The following is a 17,300-nucleotide window of genomic DNA, read 5'->3' as shown; positions in this document are numbered from 1 at the left end:
CCCTCTTACAACTCCTGTTTCGTCGGTATTTTCTTCCTCTAAAGCAGACAGACAGACAAACACAGAGGGAATTAAACAGAATGAATGAGAAGTGACTCATGAATAAGGTGATAATAAAAAAGCCGAAAAAAATAAAGAGAATGAAAGACAAAAGGAACAGTGAATAAGGCGATAACGAAAAGCAGACATAATGAAAGAGAATGAAAGAAAAAGCACCAGCAAAGATGGGAATAGATAAAAAGCCATCTTCAAAAAAGAAGTGCCGTTGCAAACACTAACTTTCCTCATGCAAACATCGCCAGCGTCAGCCGCCGCGTGGTCTGCAGGGGCGGGCATGCTGGGAGGGTCTGTGTGGCAACGCGACGGACACTAACCGAGCAATTTCAATGCCACCGGAAGAAGGTATCATGTTTACGAGATAATTGCATACTCCAGGACGATGTTTTTATTTTTTCAACTTTTTTTTTTTTATTCCGTAGGGAGAAGGAGCTTTGTATAGTGGAGGTACTTGGGTTATGTATGCTACGTACCTTAGATTCAAGGACTGTATGTGGCTTTGTAAGATTATCTCGAGGTTGCGCTACGTAAAGGTTATTGCTTACGTTCCAGTTACATTAAGTTAGGTTAAGTTAGATTAGGTTAAGTAAGGTTAGATTAGTTTGTTAGCTTTCGGTGGGTTAGGTTAGGTACACATACTACACATAAGTACGTATTCACATGATATTTAAGCATTGAGCAGCTGCTATGTATTCTTTGGCTAATATTCTGAAGGTGGCGCAACTAGAGAAATACCGGATTTTTTTAAAGTCTTCATTCAGACCAACGGAAAAGAAACTATTGGGTCAGGTCACGTTCATATTGTACACGTCTTGCTTGATACAAAGATAGTTGGGGAGATGGATTGGTAGGTAGGTAAGTAAGTAGATAGGTAGGTAGATAGATAAATAAGCAGATACGTAGATAGATAGATAGATAGATAGATAGATACACACACATATAGCCTCAGTCATAGAAAGAGACAATAATGATGACAAAATTGGTGTGAGAGAGAGAGAGAGAGAGAGAGAGAGAGAGAGAGAGAGAGAGAGAGAGAGAGAGAGAGAGAGAGAGAGAGAGAGAGACCCTTAGGCGCTGCGCTGGGCTGAGCTGGCAGTTTGGACAGAGTAAGAGAGAGAGAGGTGCGGCGAGGCATCACAAGGCATCACCCTTCTCTCTCCCATCACAAGGAGTGGCGTGGCGTGCACCTCTGAGGGCCTTGAGAACCTCCCTCCCATAGCCACAGAATGATAAGGGTTGGGATTCACCTTCATCCCCCGTTAGTCGAGGGCGGCAGGTAACAATTAGCGTGGTAATATAAATAGATCCGTGCGTCGACCATTCATGTAGGGGGGAGCGCCACAAAAGACTCATTATCATATCGTTTATGGAAGGAATCAAACCTTATTGTCTCGGTTCCTTTGAGAGCGCCAGCGTGGCCCGCCTCTCCGGGGCAGTCAGTGTCTGGCTCCCCATCAATTGAATGGTGCTCACGTATATGTGTGTGTGTGTGTGTGTGTGTGTGTGTGTGTGTGTGTGTGTGTGTGTGTGTGTGTGTGTGTGTGTGTGTGTGTGTGTGTGTGTGTGTGTGTGTGTGTGTGTGTGTGTGTGTGTGTGTGTGTGTTCGTTTGTCTGTCTCCTTTTTTCTGTCTATTTCTTACATTCTTCTCTCTCTCTTTTTCCTCTCCTTCTCTCTCTCTCTCTCTCTCTCTCTCTCTCTCTCTCTCTCTCTCTCTCTCTCTCTCTCTCTCTCTCTCTCTCTCTCTCTCTCTCTCTCTCTCTCTCTTCTCCATTGTTACTACTTCTACAAATCATAACAATAATAGTAACTATAGTAATATCGACAACAACAGCAGTAGCAGCAGAAAAATCAACGTCAACGTTAGTGATGATGATGATGATGATGATGATGATGATGATGATGATGATGATGATGATGATGATGATAATAGTAATAATAATAATGATAATGATAATAATAATAACAACAACAACAACAACAACAACAACAACAACAACAACAATAATAATAATAATAATAATAATAATAATAATAATAATAATAATAATAATAATGATAACAATAATGAAAATTATATACTTTGACTATATACCTCGCCTTGTTTTATTCCTTATGATATAAGACACACAGCTTTTGGTCTCTAGTACAAATCACATACACACACACACACACACACACACACACACACACACACACACACACACACACACACACACGCACACACACACACACACACTCACAACATACATAAAGAGGACATCACCCACTCCTACTAGAATGACAAGATCACAACTCGTTGGCTCACGTTCAATATTTACTCATTTATGTAAACAGTGGCTACATTATGAAAGAAGAGTAACCCAATTACTTTCAGCCTGGCCTGGGATACGAACCCGGGACCTCTAAGTTGTGAGACAAGGCAGTAGTGCGTAGTGTAGGAGCAGCCACCATTTCACTGCCAGGGCGCTGTAGCCTCTGTAATAATGATAAGTATAGTATTACGCCTTAAAGAAGCGGCTGTCCTTCAGTGGGAACCGGCAGCGTCAGGAGATGGTGAGGTGGTGAGAGAGAGCCAGACGGAGTGAGAGGCGAGGGGAAGGCAGCGAGCAGATCTCTCCTCTCGCGGGACACGTGGCCACAATTCAACATCCAACACGACTTAAGTAAAAACGAAGAACTATCTCGATTAAGAAAGCAGATCCTAAGGGCTAATCGCCGGCGTGCCCTGTGAGCCATTTTCACCGCTAAAGCGAGGCTCAGTAAGCCAGGCGGGCGGTGCGAGGGAGTGGCGGGGATAGGCGCCTTGTGAGGGTGTATCAGCCCGGCGAGGCAGCTGGCGGCTGATCCATCTTGCCTTATCTGCATCATCACCATTGCTAACTATAGCCAAAAGCGTGACTACCTCAGTATCTCGTTCATTACTCGCCCCTCGCGCTATCTTCACAGACCACTAGCAGCCCGCCTTATCTTCGGTCGCCTTCCACTCTCGTCAATAGAGTTAACTTATACTGTATTGGCCTGGCGAGGGAGGAAGGTGGAGGCGTTGTAATGGGTGTATGCTAGGGGCAGACATACATCGAAGATACTCATAGAATGGGAATGGACGATGCTATTTTCTCTACGATTGTGTGAATGACGCCGCGAGTAGAGCAGAGTCGTGGATAGATTGTGCTGCAGCTTCACCTGTCGCGCAGTGGTCTGCCATCATACCCGTAATGACGACAAATCACTGGGAACTGCTGGTGTCCTTTGGGAGGGGGAACGCTTATTACAGGTTCATTTCAGCTGCACTGTCTTCTTACTGGGGTGATGTTTCAGGATTTGAGTCATAACACTCGTGACGAGACACAAGGATAACGAAGTGTAATATGTAACAAAATTGAAAACAACACGCTTCTGCGAGATACCAAGACACGTGTGAACTACTATTTTACACTCCATGCCCCACCGCTGCTGGCCGGTCCCTGCCGCGCAGGTCCTCGCCACGGCCGCCATCCCGCCGCGCCCGGCTCGGCGGCGAGTGCATAAAACACATATAAACCACGCAAAGCTCTGCAGGCCGTCGTTCCGTCGCCATAAAGGCAACACAACGACGGTAAAATAAATCGTTAGCGGCGGGCGGCGGCAGATCGGCGGCCAGATATCACGGCGGCTGTGGCGGCTATTTATTGCCCATATTTGATGGTTGTCATAAATCTGTGCAGCTTACGGCGCGCCAGATGCACCGACCACTGCAGCGACCAGCACCACTACCACCACTGCAATAACCAATACCACTGCCACTCCAAGAACTACCACTACAACAGACACCAAGGCACGGGTCCGAACATACATCCCTGACACCAGACTCACCACCACCCCACCAGCACCACCATCACGAACCATCACTTGTTGCACCACTGCCGTGTACCACCACACTCGAATCAGTCGCTTTCCACACCTTACCACCACCACAACAACAAACACTTCAACCTGACGAAGAGCAGGACGAGGAGAAGAGTACTGTATTGAATATCTCGCAAATTCGTACAGAAGAGAACCGAAGAGGAGACCAAGACAGAGACTAAGAAAAAAGACCAGTTTTATTGCCTAGTAAAGGATGCATCTGGGAGGAATTTACGTGGGAGAGGAGGAGGAGGAGGAGGAGGAGGAGGAGGAGGACACGAGTGATTATGGCAATTATTTTTTATTAACACTTTAGGATAATTTAAGTCGAAACGATAAAAAAAAAGAGAACCATCTCTCTCTCTCTCTCTCTCTCTCTCTCTCTCTCTCTCTCTCTCTCTCTCTCTCTCTCTCTCTCTCTCTCTCTCTCTCTCTTTTATGATCAAAGCTGTAAACTGCAACTGTTCTTGTTCTTGTTCTTCTGGTTCTACTTCTTGTTCTTGTTCTTATTCTTCTTCATCTTCTGCTTCTCCTCCTCCTCCTCCTCCTCTTCACATTTTACACAGAATAATTCATCATATAGAATCTCTAACGGTACAGTAAGTCTGATACTCCATGTTCTTCCTTTGTGTTTCTTTGTATTCTTCTAACCAGTCCATGCAGAACGTGATAAAAACTCTGTGAGATTCCCTAAATGACTCCCGTATATAGTTTCTCTCTCCCTCTCTGTTCCATGATTAGAAGAGAGCGAATTTTGAAGAGAAGAGGAGAGGAGTATGCAGATAAACAGAAAGAACAGATATTAGAAAAGAAATATGCTTGCTAAGGTTAAACTACATGTGTTACTTGCCAGTCTATTCCACCTATTCCAGTCCACTAACGCACAATTCCAGTCATCTATCACTGTGTTCTAGAATCTACCACTTTTCCTGTCATCTATCCGTATATCACAATCATTTATCACTTCATCCATTCAGTCACCGCTCTATGCCTGTCATTCACCACTCTTTTCGAGAAACTGACCTCGTCATCAGAGAGAGAGAGAGAGAGAGAGAGAGAGAGAGAGAGAGAGAGAGAGAGAGAGAGAGAGAGAGAGAGAGGGAGAGAGAGTATGCATGGAACCGACAGCAACATAGTGTCGTAAACCTCTCATGTGTACGTCCTGTGTGTGTGTGTGTGTGTGTGTGTGTGTGTGTGTGTTCCCAGCGGTTTCCTTTCATTAGGGGAATTACATCTAAAATACTTGCTTAGGTGGTAATTGCTCTCTCTCTCTCTCTCTCTCTCTCTCTCTCTCTCTCTCTCTCTCTCTCTCTCTCTCTCTCTCTCTCTCTCTCTCTCTCTCTCTCTCTCTCTCTCTCTCTGTCTCAGGTCGAGCTGTGGTCAGCAAGTCGCCGACGGGCATCAGCGAGGATTGGTCAGTTGATGTCATTAGGCAAAAACTTCATTTACACATTGTGATTATAGCGACTGGAGGGAGGGAAGGGAAGGGGGGGAGAGAGGGAGCAAGGAAGGCGATGGTTGGTGTTCCGTGCAAGGTGGCAGAGGCGATTTCTTGCTTCTCCTCATGTGCTTGATGCGTGACGATACGGAGTCGGGGGTTGTGGTGATAAATCTTGCGCTTGTTGGTGGAATAATTGAGGTTTGGAGCACGAGTGGCGGAGGTACAGTCATGGCCTAAGTCGAGGAACCAACTTGTCCTACTCGTTTCCAGTTCGTCTCGTTCTTTTGCCTCAATCTTTAGTACTCTTATCCATTTACAATCTTGCAAAAACCAGATTACCGATACAGAAGTAGATTACAAGGTTTTAGATCGAATGGTGAGCTATAAACAGAGTGGAAATGAATGCAGCAAGTTAACGCACTACTGAACATGCCTCTACTGGGCTGCGCGTTGTTGTGTGAGGGTCTTGTCTCAGACTCCCAACAGGCTCGGGTAGTGAAGGATTAGGCGTCACTTGGCTTGTCTTTCTGTAACTCGCAGGATCGAAGGCTGTCTTGTGTAGAGGCCAGGCAATAACAACAAAGTAAAGAGATGTGAAAAGAAGTATTTGTTTTTAGTGATATAGAAAACGTGGGCGGATGGCGGGTGGTGGCCGCGAGGAGGCTGGCGGGGCCTCGGGGCAACACGGTGCTGCGCTATGCCACACTCCTGCCTGAATCTCTCCTATTGGTCGGGGAATGTCGATCATCTGTACCGAGGCTCGCCCGCCCCTGCCGCCCGCCGCCGCCGCCGCTGTCGGCTCATCATTTACATACGTAATCACGGAGCAACGGGTAATTGCGATATTGCCGAGCGTGGCCGTGCACATGCAAATGCTGAAAATGATCACGATTTACTAGATAGCACAGCAGGGGGAGGGGCGGCAGGGAAGGTCAGCCGCCCCACCCGAGGGAGCGTCAGGGGAAGGTGTCATTTCGGGCTCCGAGCCAACACAGCGAGGCGCGCCAGGGAGCCTCCCTCAGACACGCGGCCACGTCACCAGCCACACATATCACACTTCATGGTAAACACACACACACACACACACACACACACACACACACACACACACACACACACACACACACACACACAGACATACACGCACACACACATTGCAGCAGCCCACCATTCTGCCTCACGACCAGTTCACCATGCAAGGCTCTACATTCCTACAACTTTACCTGAGTTTCCAGAACAGGACTTGGGCACCACTCACCTAGGAGCCCGTCGGGCTGCGGCAGCGGGGAGATGGTGCCGCCGCCGTTGAAGTGCGAGTTAGCGAGAGCGAGGGGGCTGTGGAGACCCTGAAGGGACTGGAGGCTGAGAAGGGGCGGCTGCACGGCGTCCACGTAGCTGCCATAAGAGGATCGGCGACCCTCCCGCCGGTTGTTGTCAATGGCCGCCTGCAACTCGGCCGGCGTGGACAGCTTGGTCTTCTCACACTCGTAAGGGTACAGGTACTTGGTGTATCTGGCGGGACACGGGACGCTCATCTTAATAAACCACGAGGAGCCTCGAGGAAAGGAAGAAAAGAGGACAGTCATGCATCTCAGTTTGTGTTGGCCTGCAAAGTGTAAATACGAAATAAGAACTCAGTCTTGTAGTTCTCCGTATACTTCACAAGAGAACGAAAGAAGGAGAAATTATGAAGAACAAACGAAAAGTATGTAAAACTATAATGACTTGTAGTTCGTAGAAATGGTGTTTTTGTACACTGCGTCACTTCTCTTAAGGAACGACACGACGATAGTCTAAACGTAGAGTGTCATTCATCACCTCAATATTCATACCTTGTTACAGCCACTCATGACGCCCTACCCTTGACGCCTGATAAGACAAACATCAAAGTGTCGGGCGGTGGTAGACTTGGGGCTCGGGCAAGGCAGCGGTGTGTGAAGACAGACATACTGCCGCTACTAATAATATGCAGATACAAAAGTGTGCGTCTGTGTGTAAAACTAAGAAGAGGGACTGAGAGAATGGCAAGCAAGGAACGGGATGCGACAGCTGGCCACAGGAGAATCTCAGGAAGCTTGCCGCCATGTTACTTTTGTACCAACACCTCTTTTACTTCTCTGGCTTTCTGCATGTGCATTGCCCTTTCTACTCTACCTAAGCAACACCTGCAAGAGGGCCTGTTTCCCGTCAGTCCTTCATTAGGATGCGAGGTCGAGAGCAGAGCGTCCGGGTGAAGGTGAAGAAGAGTCAGGTTGTGGCGGCAGGACGGTAGCGGGCGAGGGCTGGCCTGGGCGTGTGTGGGCGTGGTTCGGGCTGACTTACGCCCGCCGCGCCCACCGTTTACGAGCACGCGGACCCAGACGGACTTCCCGACGTGGCCGCGCACAGCCCACAACACAGCTGGCCCACGCAGCCGGTGACGTGGCAGCAGGTCGTCATCACGGCTCCCATGAATAACAAAATGGAATAATGAAGTGAACGCAGCCGATGCCACGCCCCTCACGTGTGTAGGTGTCCGCCACATTACTTGAGTGTGTGTGTGTGTGTGTGTGTGTGTGTGTGTGTGTGTGTGTGTGTGTGTGTGTGTGTGTGTGTGTGTGTGTGTGTTTATGTGTTTGTAGGTAGGTGGCCGTGCGTCTCCTTTCCATTCGAAATCATCACATTTTCAACCAAGGAAGCATCAAAGATTTCAGCAAATTTCACCTTTACAACAACGCGGCAATACCAAGCTTTATTGCTGCTTTCTGTCCACCAGCAAATTTTCGCAACACACTTTGGGCGCGGCAGCAGTGGGAGGGACGTGCCGCGCAGCCCAATAAAACACGTCTGGGTGCAGGCGGCGGGTGACGAGTGTCGGCGTGGCAGGCAGGAGCGGGCGGCGTGTGGCGGCCGCCCTCGCCTGTCCACACTGTAACCCTTTGAGCCCGAGGAGTGGCGTCCAGGCAGCCCCAGTCCAAAACTGCGCCGGACCATAATGAACCTTGGAGAGGAGCGACAAAGGGGCGACCGCGCGGGTGGTGGCCTGGGGATAGGCGGCGAGGGAGCTAGGCAGCGCTCAACACCAGTAGCTGCGGCAGCGAGGACGGGGACAGCCTCACCCCCACCCTGACCCCATCCCGACCCCCACCTTAGTTCCCACTCTGTACCCTATCCCTACCGCGCCTCCACCCCTCCCGCCCCGTCTCTGTTATCACAACGAATACGGGTCTCATCTCATGCCCGTCCCTGCCTAGTCTCGTCTCCGTGGGCTCTTTAGAATAAGGAAATGGACACCCGGACTCCCCGCCTCGCCCAGCACCGCCTCCGCTCGCTGTTTTGTCACGACAGCGATGAGCCAGACTCCCGCCGCGGCGCCCCTCGTCCAGCGGGGAGCCGTGGCCTTCAGGAGGAAGACGGGGGCTGCCCTTTCTTACCTGCCGCCCTCTTCACTCGAGACCTACCGCTAACAGTCTCTCTCTCTCTCTCTCTCTCTCTCTCTCTCTCTCTCTCTCTCTCTCTCTCTCTCTCTCTCTCTCTGCTTCTGATTACAAAGAGAGAGAAAAAAATGACCAGAACCTTGAACTCTGCCTTATACAACAAACAATTTATCCTTGAATTTTACTCCGACATTTACAATCAGGAATAAAAGCCGTGCAAAACTTAAGAAAAACAACCTGGATAATATATGGAGGAAATATACATCGCGTGCACTTAGCGGAGGAGGGGCGACGGTGATGGTGGCGGCGGCGGCAGCGGCGGTGCTGGTGGTGGTAGCGGTGGGTGGTGGGGGGAAGGAGCGCCAGGGCCTCTCGTAATAAAAGGTTCCTCCTCATCTTGCCTTAATGACACGCGGGCGGCCAGACTTTCGCCCTCCAATGGGATCTAAACAACAATAACCTTCCACGCTGGCTGGAGGGACACGGCCGCTGCTCGGGACACTAATACTATCACACGATCATCTCCGAATAAAATATGAATAAAGTACAGAATACACCTTATAAGCGGAACGAAATAGATGCGAGGATATGTACATCTGGACCTGCTCTCGGGCCCTTCCTGCCTTCCTCCCCCCGGCGCCCCTTCCTTCTGTGCCATCAGGGGCGAGGTGGGTGGCCGCCGGCTGCTATAACTGACCAATAAATATGATGGTGTGTGATACCGCGATGACACCGCTGGCAGGAGCTGGGACAAGGGAGGTAAAGAAGCCACGGGTTATATTAGAGAGTACCTCGGATTACTTTGACTGTGGAGGGGAAGCTAAAGACAAATAGCAGAGTATAGGTCAAGATGCACTGTTCTCTATTCGTCTTTCACCCTCAGTAGTTTAAGTTTTCCGAGTTGAGAATCCGCCTTGAGAAATCTTGATCATAAAGATATAAAGTAGGTTGCAAGAAGCCAGCAGGCCTACACTTGGCAGTCCCTGAACAAAAACATATCTACCTATAGTCACGCATCATCCTTATCCATAAGTATATCTTCTTTACAAAGCCCTTATTGATTCACAGGGTTTTGTTTTCCGGGAAGTGTTTTGTGCATTTCTAAGAACGTAAATACCTATCTCGTGTCGGTATGCAAGGATTGCCTTAACTCTAATAACACTGCTATCCTTTAGGTAACCTTAGAACATTTTAAAGAGCAGTAATAAAACAACAGATTGTAAAAGGCTTGAACTACTTGATAACTCTCTTTGTTGTCCGTGGTGTCTTTCGAAATTCTACACTAATTTAACATCAGACCTTTAAATTAAGTCTGAGAAGCCACAGCCGTCAAAGGATTCATGCACGGCGCAAAAAAGGAGGAAAAGGAAAGGATGAAAAGCTCCATGGAAACAGATGCAGAAAAAGATGAAAAGTGATAAGCAAGCCTTCAATAAGTACTCGTAAGTCTACTTATAAAGCTTAAAGCGAAACGCCTGTACCAACTCTATAGATTCAAAGCATAACAGATAACACATAGACAGCATAAACGAAGTGCGAGCAAAATAAAAACTAAATACGCAGAGAAACTAAATCCTTTAGATCACAGACAAAGAAATGACCTAAAACACCAAGGGCGACATTCCAAAACATTAGCCCTATTGTGATCACTTACCAGGCTTTAGTGCGACTGATTGGAGGACTTCAAGAGGCTTCCATAATTCTAGTGATAGTTTTATAAGCATCCTACATCATTAATGAGAAACAACATCAAAGGGAACACGATAAATCATTCATGTGGCCATTGAAAACAGTCCCAACGAGAGAAGAAAGTGATGGAGGATGCAAGGCCATGAATCCCTCCATATTAGCAACCTGAACGAAGAGAGAGGAACACGAGGAAGGCAACCAGCTCTACCAACACTAATAATTACTCGGGGAAGGGGAAGCGTGTCCACACCAAGGTTATATGACAGTCACAGGAGCTCGTAAAGAAGGGTGATTTTCCCAGCCATTACTGCCAAGACGGACATTCACTTCGTCCTCGCATCATCCCGTGCATGTTTTCGCAATTCCGGGTCCTTATGAGCTACCTGGTGAACCCTACGTACTTTACAGCAGCTGCCTCCTGACGGGAAGAGGTGAGCGCACGGTGATGGTGAAGTGTGACGGTGGGAAAAGTGATACGTCTTGAGGGGAAAAGTGAAGAGTGCAAGTGTAATACGAGAAATGAAAGGAAGGAGAACGGAAGACGTCGAAATAAGTGAATAACGTCAGGAAATATAACTCTCTGTCTACTGCTTGGAGGAAAAAAAAAAAAGGAAAAGAGTGCAAGTATAGTGGGAAGAATAGAGGAGAAGAAAGGCATCGAAATAATTATATCCCTCTAAAGCGTCACGAAGTACGAAAGAAATCCCTCTAAACAAGTGAATAACCCCGAAGCGGCACAAAATAATAGCTTTTCGTATACTGCTTGGAGGAAAAAAAAAGGTGCAAGTGTAATAGGGAAGAATGAAAGGAAGGAGAAGGAAGACGTCAAAACAAATGAATAACTCCAAAGCGTCACGAAAGAGAACTTTTTGTCATATTGTAAAATGAAGACAAATTGGTGTTTACTCATTCTTGGAACGTTTCCATTTGCAGCAATAGTTGTAGTAGTAGTAGTAGTAGTAGTAGTAGTAGTAGTAGTAGTAGTAGTAGTAGTAGTAGTAGAGCAACTAGTTAAACAATAGAGAGAAATTCCATCTTTTTTTTATCTCTCTCCCCTTCTCTCTCTCTTTCTCTCTCCCCATCACCACAAAACACACAAGCACTCTCACACCCTCCCATCACCTGCCTTTTTATGAGGCTGATTATCCCTGTCACCCACCCATACACGCACACGCACACACACTCGCTCTCTACACGCACCCACGTCCACACATCCACACCCATGACTACGTATACATAATTACTCCAGAGAATGTGTATGACTCTCACTCTCACTCTCTCTCTCTCTCTCTCTCTCTCTCTCTCTCTCTCTCTCTCTCTCTCTCTCTCTCTCTCTCTCTCTCTCTCTCGGCATCTATTGACTTCAGTATTTCTCAGTTACATCCTTTCACCTAATCCTCTGTCCTTCCTTCAGTCTTCTCCCCTCCATCTAACTCCATGGAACCTTCACCGAATCAACCTTAGCCATCCTAATCACGAGACCCTAGCATCTCAAACATGGCCTTTCCTAATCATCAAAGCCTCCAGGAAAGCTGAATACGAATATCACAGAGCAGGACACAAATGAACCTTCCCACGCCTCTCTTTCCTCAGATGCATCAGAATCACGTGGTGGTGGGATATTTCCGCTGGCGTCCTTCGGGAGGATAGAAGCGACCCTCACGCGGCGACCTGGGGTTATTAATACCGTCATAATTACACATCTAATGCGCCGCTTCATTTGCATAGCGCCCAGACACACCTTATTACGTCAGGAGGAGGAGGAGGAGGACGAGGAGGAGGAGTAGAAGGAGGAGGAGATGAGGAGCAGAACCCCAGATCCCGCCCGTCGCCTCAGGCCTTCCCTTCCCCTCCACATGCATAATTCATAAGGAAATCCAAATATTTAAAGAGATAGCAACGATGGGCCTTGATAAGTGGGTACCGCAGAGACTCAGATCCCCACCCCTCCATCAGCCCCAACCAGAAGCCCACCGCCCCCTCGCCCTCTGCCCCAAACCCCCAAAACCTCAAGCCCTCCCATTTACCTGCCCGCTCCTCCCGTCCCTCCCACTCTTCCACACCTTCCCGTCCCTTCCCGCCCATTCCCGCCTCTCCTTCCCCCGCCACACCTTCCCGTAAGCGCCCCTCTGCACCTCTCTCTCTCTCTCTCTCTCTCTCTCTCTCTCTCTCTCTCTCTCTCTCTCTCTCTCTCTCTCTCTCTCTTTATTCATATTTCAGGGTCATTTCGTTCTACCTGTCTTCTTCCTCGCCCTCCTCGTCTCACTTTTCGTCCCGTCTTATCGTCAAAATCTGCCTTAGCCTTTTTTATCTGTCTATCTCTGTCTCTTCCTCTCTCCCTCTTTCTCATGCAACTTACACGGTGACTGGAGATGAAGGAAAAGAGCATCATGGACTGAAGAACGAGCCAAAAAACTGAAGACATCCCGACCACAACTAAGGACAAAGAAGCTTAAATGTAACCAGCACATATGAAGAGCCGAGCAATTCTTGGACGGGCGAATACAGCAACAGAAAGGCAGCATGGGAAAGAAAAGGGAAGGCACGGCGCTGGGGAAATTAGATTATAGATGGAGTGATAAAAGACATTTTGCTGGGCAGGTAAAGAGGGTGAAAGGAAGGAAAGAAGGGGGAAAGAAAGGAGGGAGGGAAAGGAGGGGGAAAGAAAGGAGGGAGGGAAAGGATGGAGGGAATGGAGCAGTGACGCTGGTGAGTGGAGAGAGAGAGAGAGAGAGAGAGAGAGAGAGAGAGAGAGAGAGAGAGAGAGAGAGAGAGAGAGAGAGAGAGAGAGAGAGAGAGAGAGAGAGAGAGAGAGAGAGAGAGAGAAACATAAATAAAAACACAGAAAAAAAGATAATAAAAAAAAGCCAAACAGAAGCAGGACAAAGAATCCTAAGAAGAAAGGAAGGAGTGAGAGGAGAGAGAGAGCGGAGTGAGAGGCGGAGAGAGAGGTGCCAAGGTGCCTCTCATCATTAATTCACAGTCCAATTTCCTGTAATGTGCTCAGGTGAAGGGAAACGGGATAAAGGAGCGTGTGAAGGGGCGGGATGGGCCGAGCTGGCTGGATGGATGAGAGAGAGAGAGAGAGAGAGAGAGAGAGAGAGAGAGAGAGAGAGAGAGAGAGAGAGAGAGAGAGAGAGATACGATTATGTCCTTTCCTGGATTAGACAATGATTTATCTGTTGTTTGTGGTGAGAATAAATCAAGCATAATGCATTTGTACACTTTGCTGGAGAGAGAACAATACTTTGGAGAGAGAAATTATAAAGATTCGCACATATTTATTCATTTTCTCTCTAAATAATAATCCCAAGGAAATTTTAAAACTCCCTTCAGTTAGTAGTAGTAGTAGTAGTAGTAGTAGTAGTAGTAGTAGTAGTAGTAAAAGTATCATCAGCATCAGTAGTAAGACAGGCACTACAGATACCAAGTGCGTCCTGAGGGTGAAGGTGGCGCTGGTGGTGGAGGAGGGTAGCTCGAGGCCCTTGTCATCTCCCTAGCCCTGTGTACCAGTAACAGTATGGAGACAAGCACTAGAGATACTCACTGCGTCCTGAGGGTGAAGGCGGCGCTGGTGATGGAGGAGGGCAGCTTGAGGCCCTTGATAATCTCCTGCCACAGTTTCTTGTTGATGACGTCCACCAGGCCGCCGCGCTCCACCACCAGCTTGTACAGCTCGTACAGGTCCAGCACCTGCTTGGCCATGATGGGCAGCCGGTTGATGGGCGTTCCTGTGGGAGAGAGGGCGCGGTGAGTGGCGCAAGGGACGTTGGCAGGGAGGGGAGGGGTGGAGAGTGCAGGGAAGGGAAGTGAACAGGAGTGATACTCTGGCAGTATTGAGGAATGGAGGAGATGGAGGGGAGAATACGGCAGTGATGGGGAGAGGGAGGGAGGATGGAAGGGGGCATGGAAGGGCTGGAAAGGAAAGGGTGCAGGGCTTCATGGTGATGATGGAGGCGGGAGATATGGCAGTGGTGGTGGTGGTGGTGGTGGTGGTGTGGGGGCAGAAAGGGCGTGCAGTACCCATTCACCACCACCACACCACCACACCACCACCACCACCGCCACCAGCAGCAGACAGCAGGACGGCCGCGACTCATTACAGGCGGAGGTGCCAACTGGGGCCAGTTATCAAGAGTGCCACGGTGACAAATGAAGCGCCAGCGATGCCGGTGTGTCACTGTTATTAATGGACCCGCGACAATTAGTGCTACGCCAATATGGACCGGCAGGGACACGGCGGGGCGGAGAGGTGGGGCACTGGGATGGAGCGAGTGAGTTTGGGCGGGTATGGGCTGGGGTTAGCGGGCGTGATGGGCGGTGAGCGGGGTTATGGATGTCCATAATGCAGGAATAGCGTCGAGAGGATGCAATATACGAGCAATGAACGTGATGAATTGCAGAGAGATGGAGGTGCAGGCGAGGAATGCATGGGTGGGGGGTCGTGGGTGACTGTGGGTGGCTGTGGACGTGGTGGTGACTATTGATAGTAGTGGTGTGGGTAGTGATAGTGAAAGATGAGGCAATGGTGGAGGAGAGGTGGTGAGGAGAGAATGAGGGAGAAAGAGATGAGAGATGTGGAGCTGGTGGAGAGAGGGAAAAAAATGAGGTGGTGGTGGAGAGGTGGCGGTGGACAGAATGAGGGAGAGGAGTGGTGGATGGGAGGGAACGACAGAGAGTGAGGGAGAGAGAGTGAGTGGCCGTGTGGAGGTGAAGGGAGAGAGCCTGGGAGTGTTAGCTTATTGAACCACACACACACACACACACACACACACACAAACACACACACAACATACCACGAAAAAGTACAAAAATATATATACAAACCATAATAATAATGCAAACGATCTTTAATAACTACATGACATAGGAAAGAGTGAAAAAAAAAACTAAGTGAAAACAAGAACAAGTACATGAAAGAAAACGAATATGATCAAGTTTTATTACTTTCACTTCCCCTTAATGTTATTTGACAGGGTGAAGTGGCAGAGTGATTGAGGCAGGGGAGGGAGAAGGAGCGTTGTAATGGGTAGGATAAGGAAGGATTGGCAGAGTAAGAGAAACAGTAGTAACGGTGAGATGGCATAGTTAGGATGTAGAGGAGAAGGAGGTATTGGCAGGACGAGAAGTTATATTGACAGGGTGGAGTGGCAGGGTGATGGAGGTAAGGTGAAGAAGAACTAGCAGGGTGAGAGAAGTAGAAGTGACATGGTGGCGTGACAGGGTAATGGAGGCAGGATAAGAAGATAAACTAATGGAAAGGACAGGGTGAGAAGGAATTGGCAGGGTTAGAGGAAAAATAGCAGTGACAGGGTGGCGTGACAGGGTGATGGAGGCAGAGGAGGAGGAGGCTGTGCGGAGCTGGGAGGTGAGGGGGAGAACAGGGGCCGACCATTTATCACGGTAGCGTTGTGTTAAAGTGATATTGTGCCGGTCGTCAGTAACCAACCCTTCCTGTCCCTCAGCCTGAGTCGCGGCGTGCCCTCCTGCGCCTTGCCAAAACTGCCATACAAGTACTACTACCACCACCACCACCACTGCTGCTACAATACAAGTCCTATCACCATTGCTACTAACACTATTACCTCCACCACCACCATTACAAACTATCACCACCACCAACACCCTTTATTAATCATCTAAATTCGTTAAATACAGAAATTTGGAAAGTAGCAAGTATTTCATGAAACCTTTGAAATATTTATAATACAATAACAATGAAATTAGTTACTGGTGTGTGTGTGTGTGTGTGTGTGTGTGTGTGTGTGTGTGTGTCCTGTGGCTGGCCAACACCTGGCCTTAGTCTTACGTAAGAGCTTCCTTTTTTCTTCCTTTTCCTCACTCTCTTCCTGGTTTTGGTACTCTCCTCCTCCTCCTCCTCCTCCTCCTCTTCCTCCTCCTCCTTTTTCCTTCTCTTCCTTCAGGTTTCTTTTGTTAGTCTCCTTCTCTTTCATTTTCCTTCCTCTTCGTGTTTCTTTTCTATTTTTCATTTGTTCCTTATTCTTCCTTTCTAAAACAATCAGCTAGTTTTGTACTCCTTTTCAACTTTTTTTATTACAGTTTTTTTTTTTCTTCTCCACTTTCTTCCCTCATTCCTTTCTTCTTTCCACCTACTCACTGTCTTTCATTTACTTTTTTTTTCCTCTCTCCATTTCAACTCATTCAACAGGACTTGTTAACCATTCCTCCTTTCCTCCCTTTCTTCCTTCAATCATTCATCATTCCTTCTCCTCGTCCCTTACTCTTTCCAGTCATTACCTTCCATTTCCTCCTTTCTTTGTACTCAGTTCAACTAACAGTGTCCTCTTCTCGACTTAGCTATCTTTCTTCCTTCAGTCCCCACCACCACCACCACCACCATCACCACCACCTCCTCCTGGCCCTACTCCTCCTCCTGACTGTCTCCCATTACCATCTGATGAGCCGTTCCTCGGAGTGTGGCGACAGGACACATTAACCTCCCTCGACACACCAGCAGCGGCGCCTAATGGAATATTGTATTACGAAATATGTGTCTCGATGGCCCCGCGGAGCATAAAAGAACCCGAAGGAGACGCTCAAACGACCTTATATCATGGAACGCCACCCCGCCACGCCACATGCGTCAAGGGAAGAGAGGGAAGGGGTAGAAGGGAGGGAAGGGAGCGGAGGGAGTGTAGAAAAAAGGATGATGAAAGTGGATTCCAAGAGGGAGTAAAATATTTGGCAATAATACACAGGCACACCATTCTTTTCTAATTTATGTTGTCTCTTCTCGTTACTGCTCCCTCCCTCTCTCCCTCTTACCTCCCTCTCTCCGTCTTTTCCTCCT

The 17,300-nt window shown here is 48.3% G+C and overlaps 1 protein-coding gene across 1 annotated transcript in view; it reads right to left on the bottom strand.

Moving 5' to 3' along the window:
- LOC135106884 (AT-rich interactive domain-containing protein 3B-like) overlaps positions 1-17,300 on the bottom strand; it is a 120,519-nt gene that overhangs the window by 14,123 nt on the left and 89,096 nt on the right. Inside the window, exons 5-6 of the mRNA XM_064016257.1 lie at positions 14,037-14,220; positions 6,643-6,896 (exon numbers count right to left, since the gene is read on the bottom strand). Of these exons, the coding sequence (XP_063872327.1) occupies positions 6,643-6,896; positions 14,037-14,220 (438 nt within the window). The remainder of the gene's footprint in view (positions 1-6,642; positions 6,897-14,036; positions 14,221-17,300) is intronic.

This window comes from Scylla paramamosain, chromosome 14, assembly GCF_035594125.1.
Source record: "Scylla paramamosain isolate STU-SP2022 chromosome 14, ASM3559412v1, whole genome shotgun sequence".
In the NCBI taxonomy this organism is placed as follows: Eukaryota; Metazoa; Arthropoda; class Malacostraca; order Decapoda; family Portunidae; genus Scylla; species Scylla paramamosain.
The sequence above is the reverse complement of the archived record's forward strand: the minus strand, read 5'-3'. Positions and strand labels throughout refer to the sequence as shown.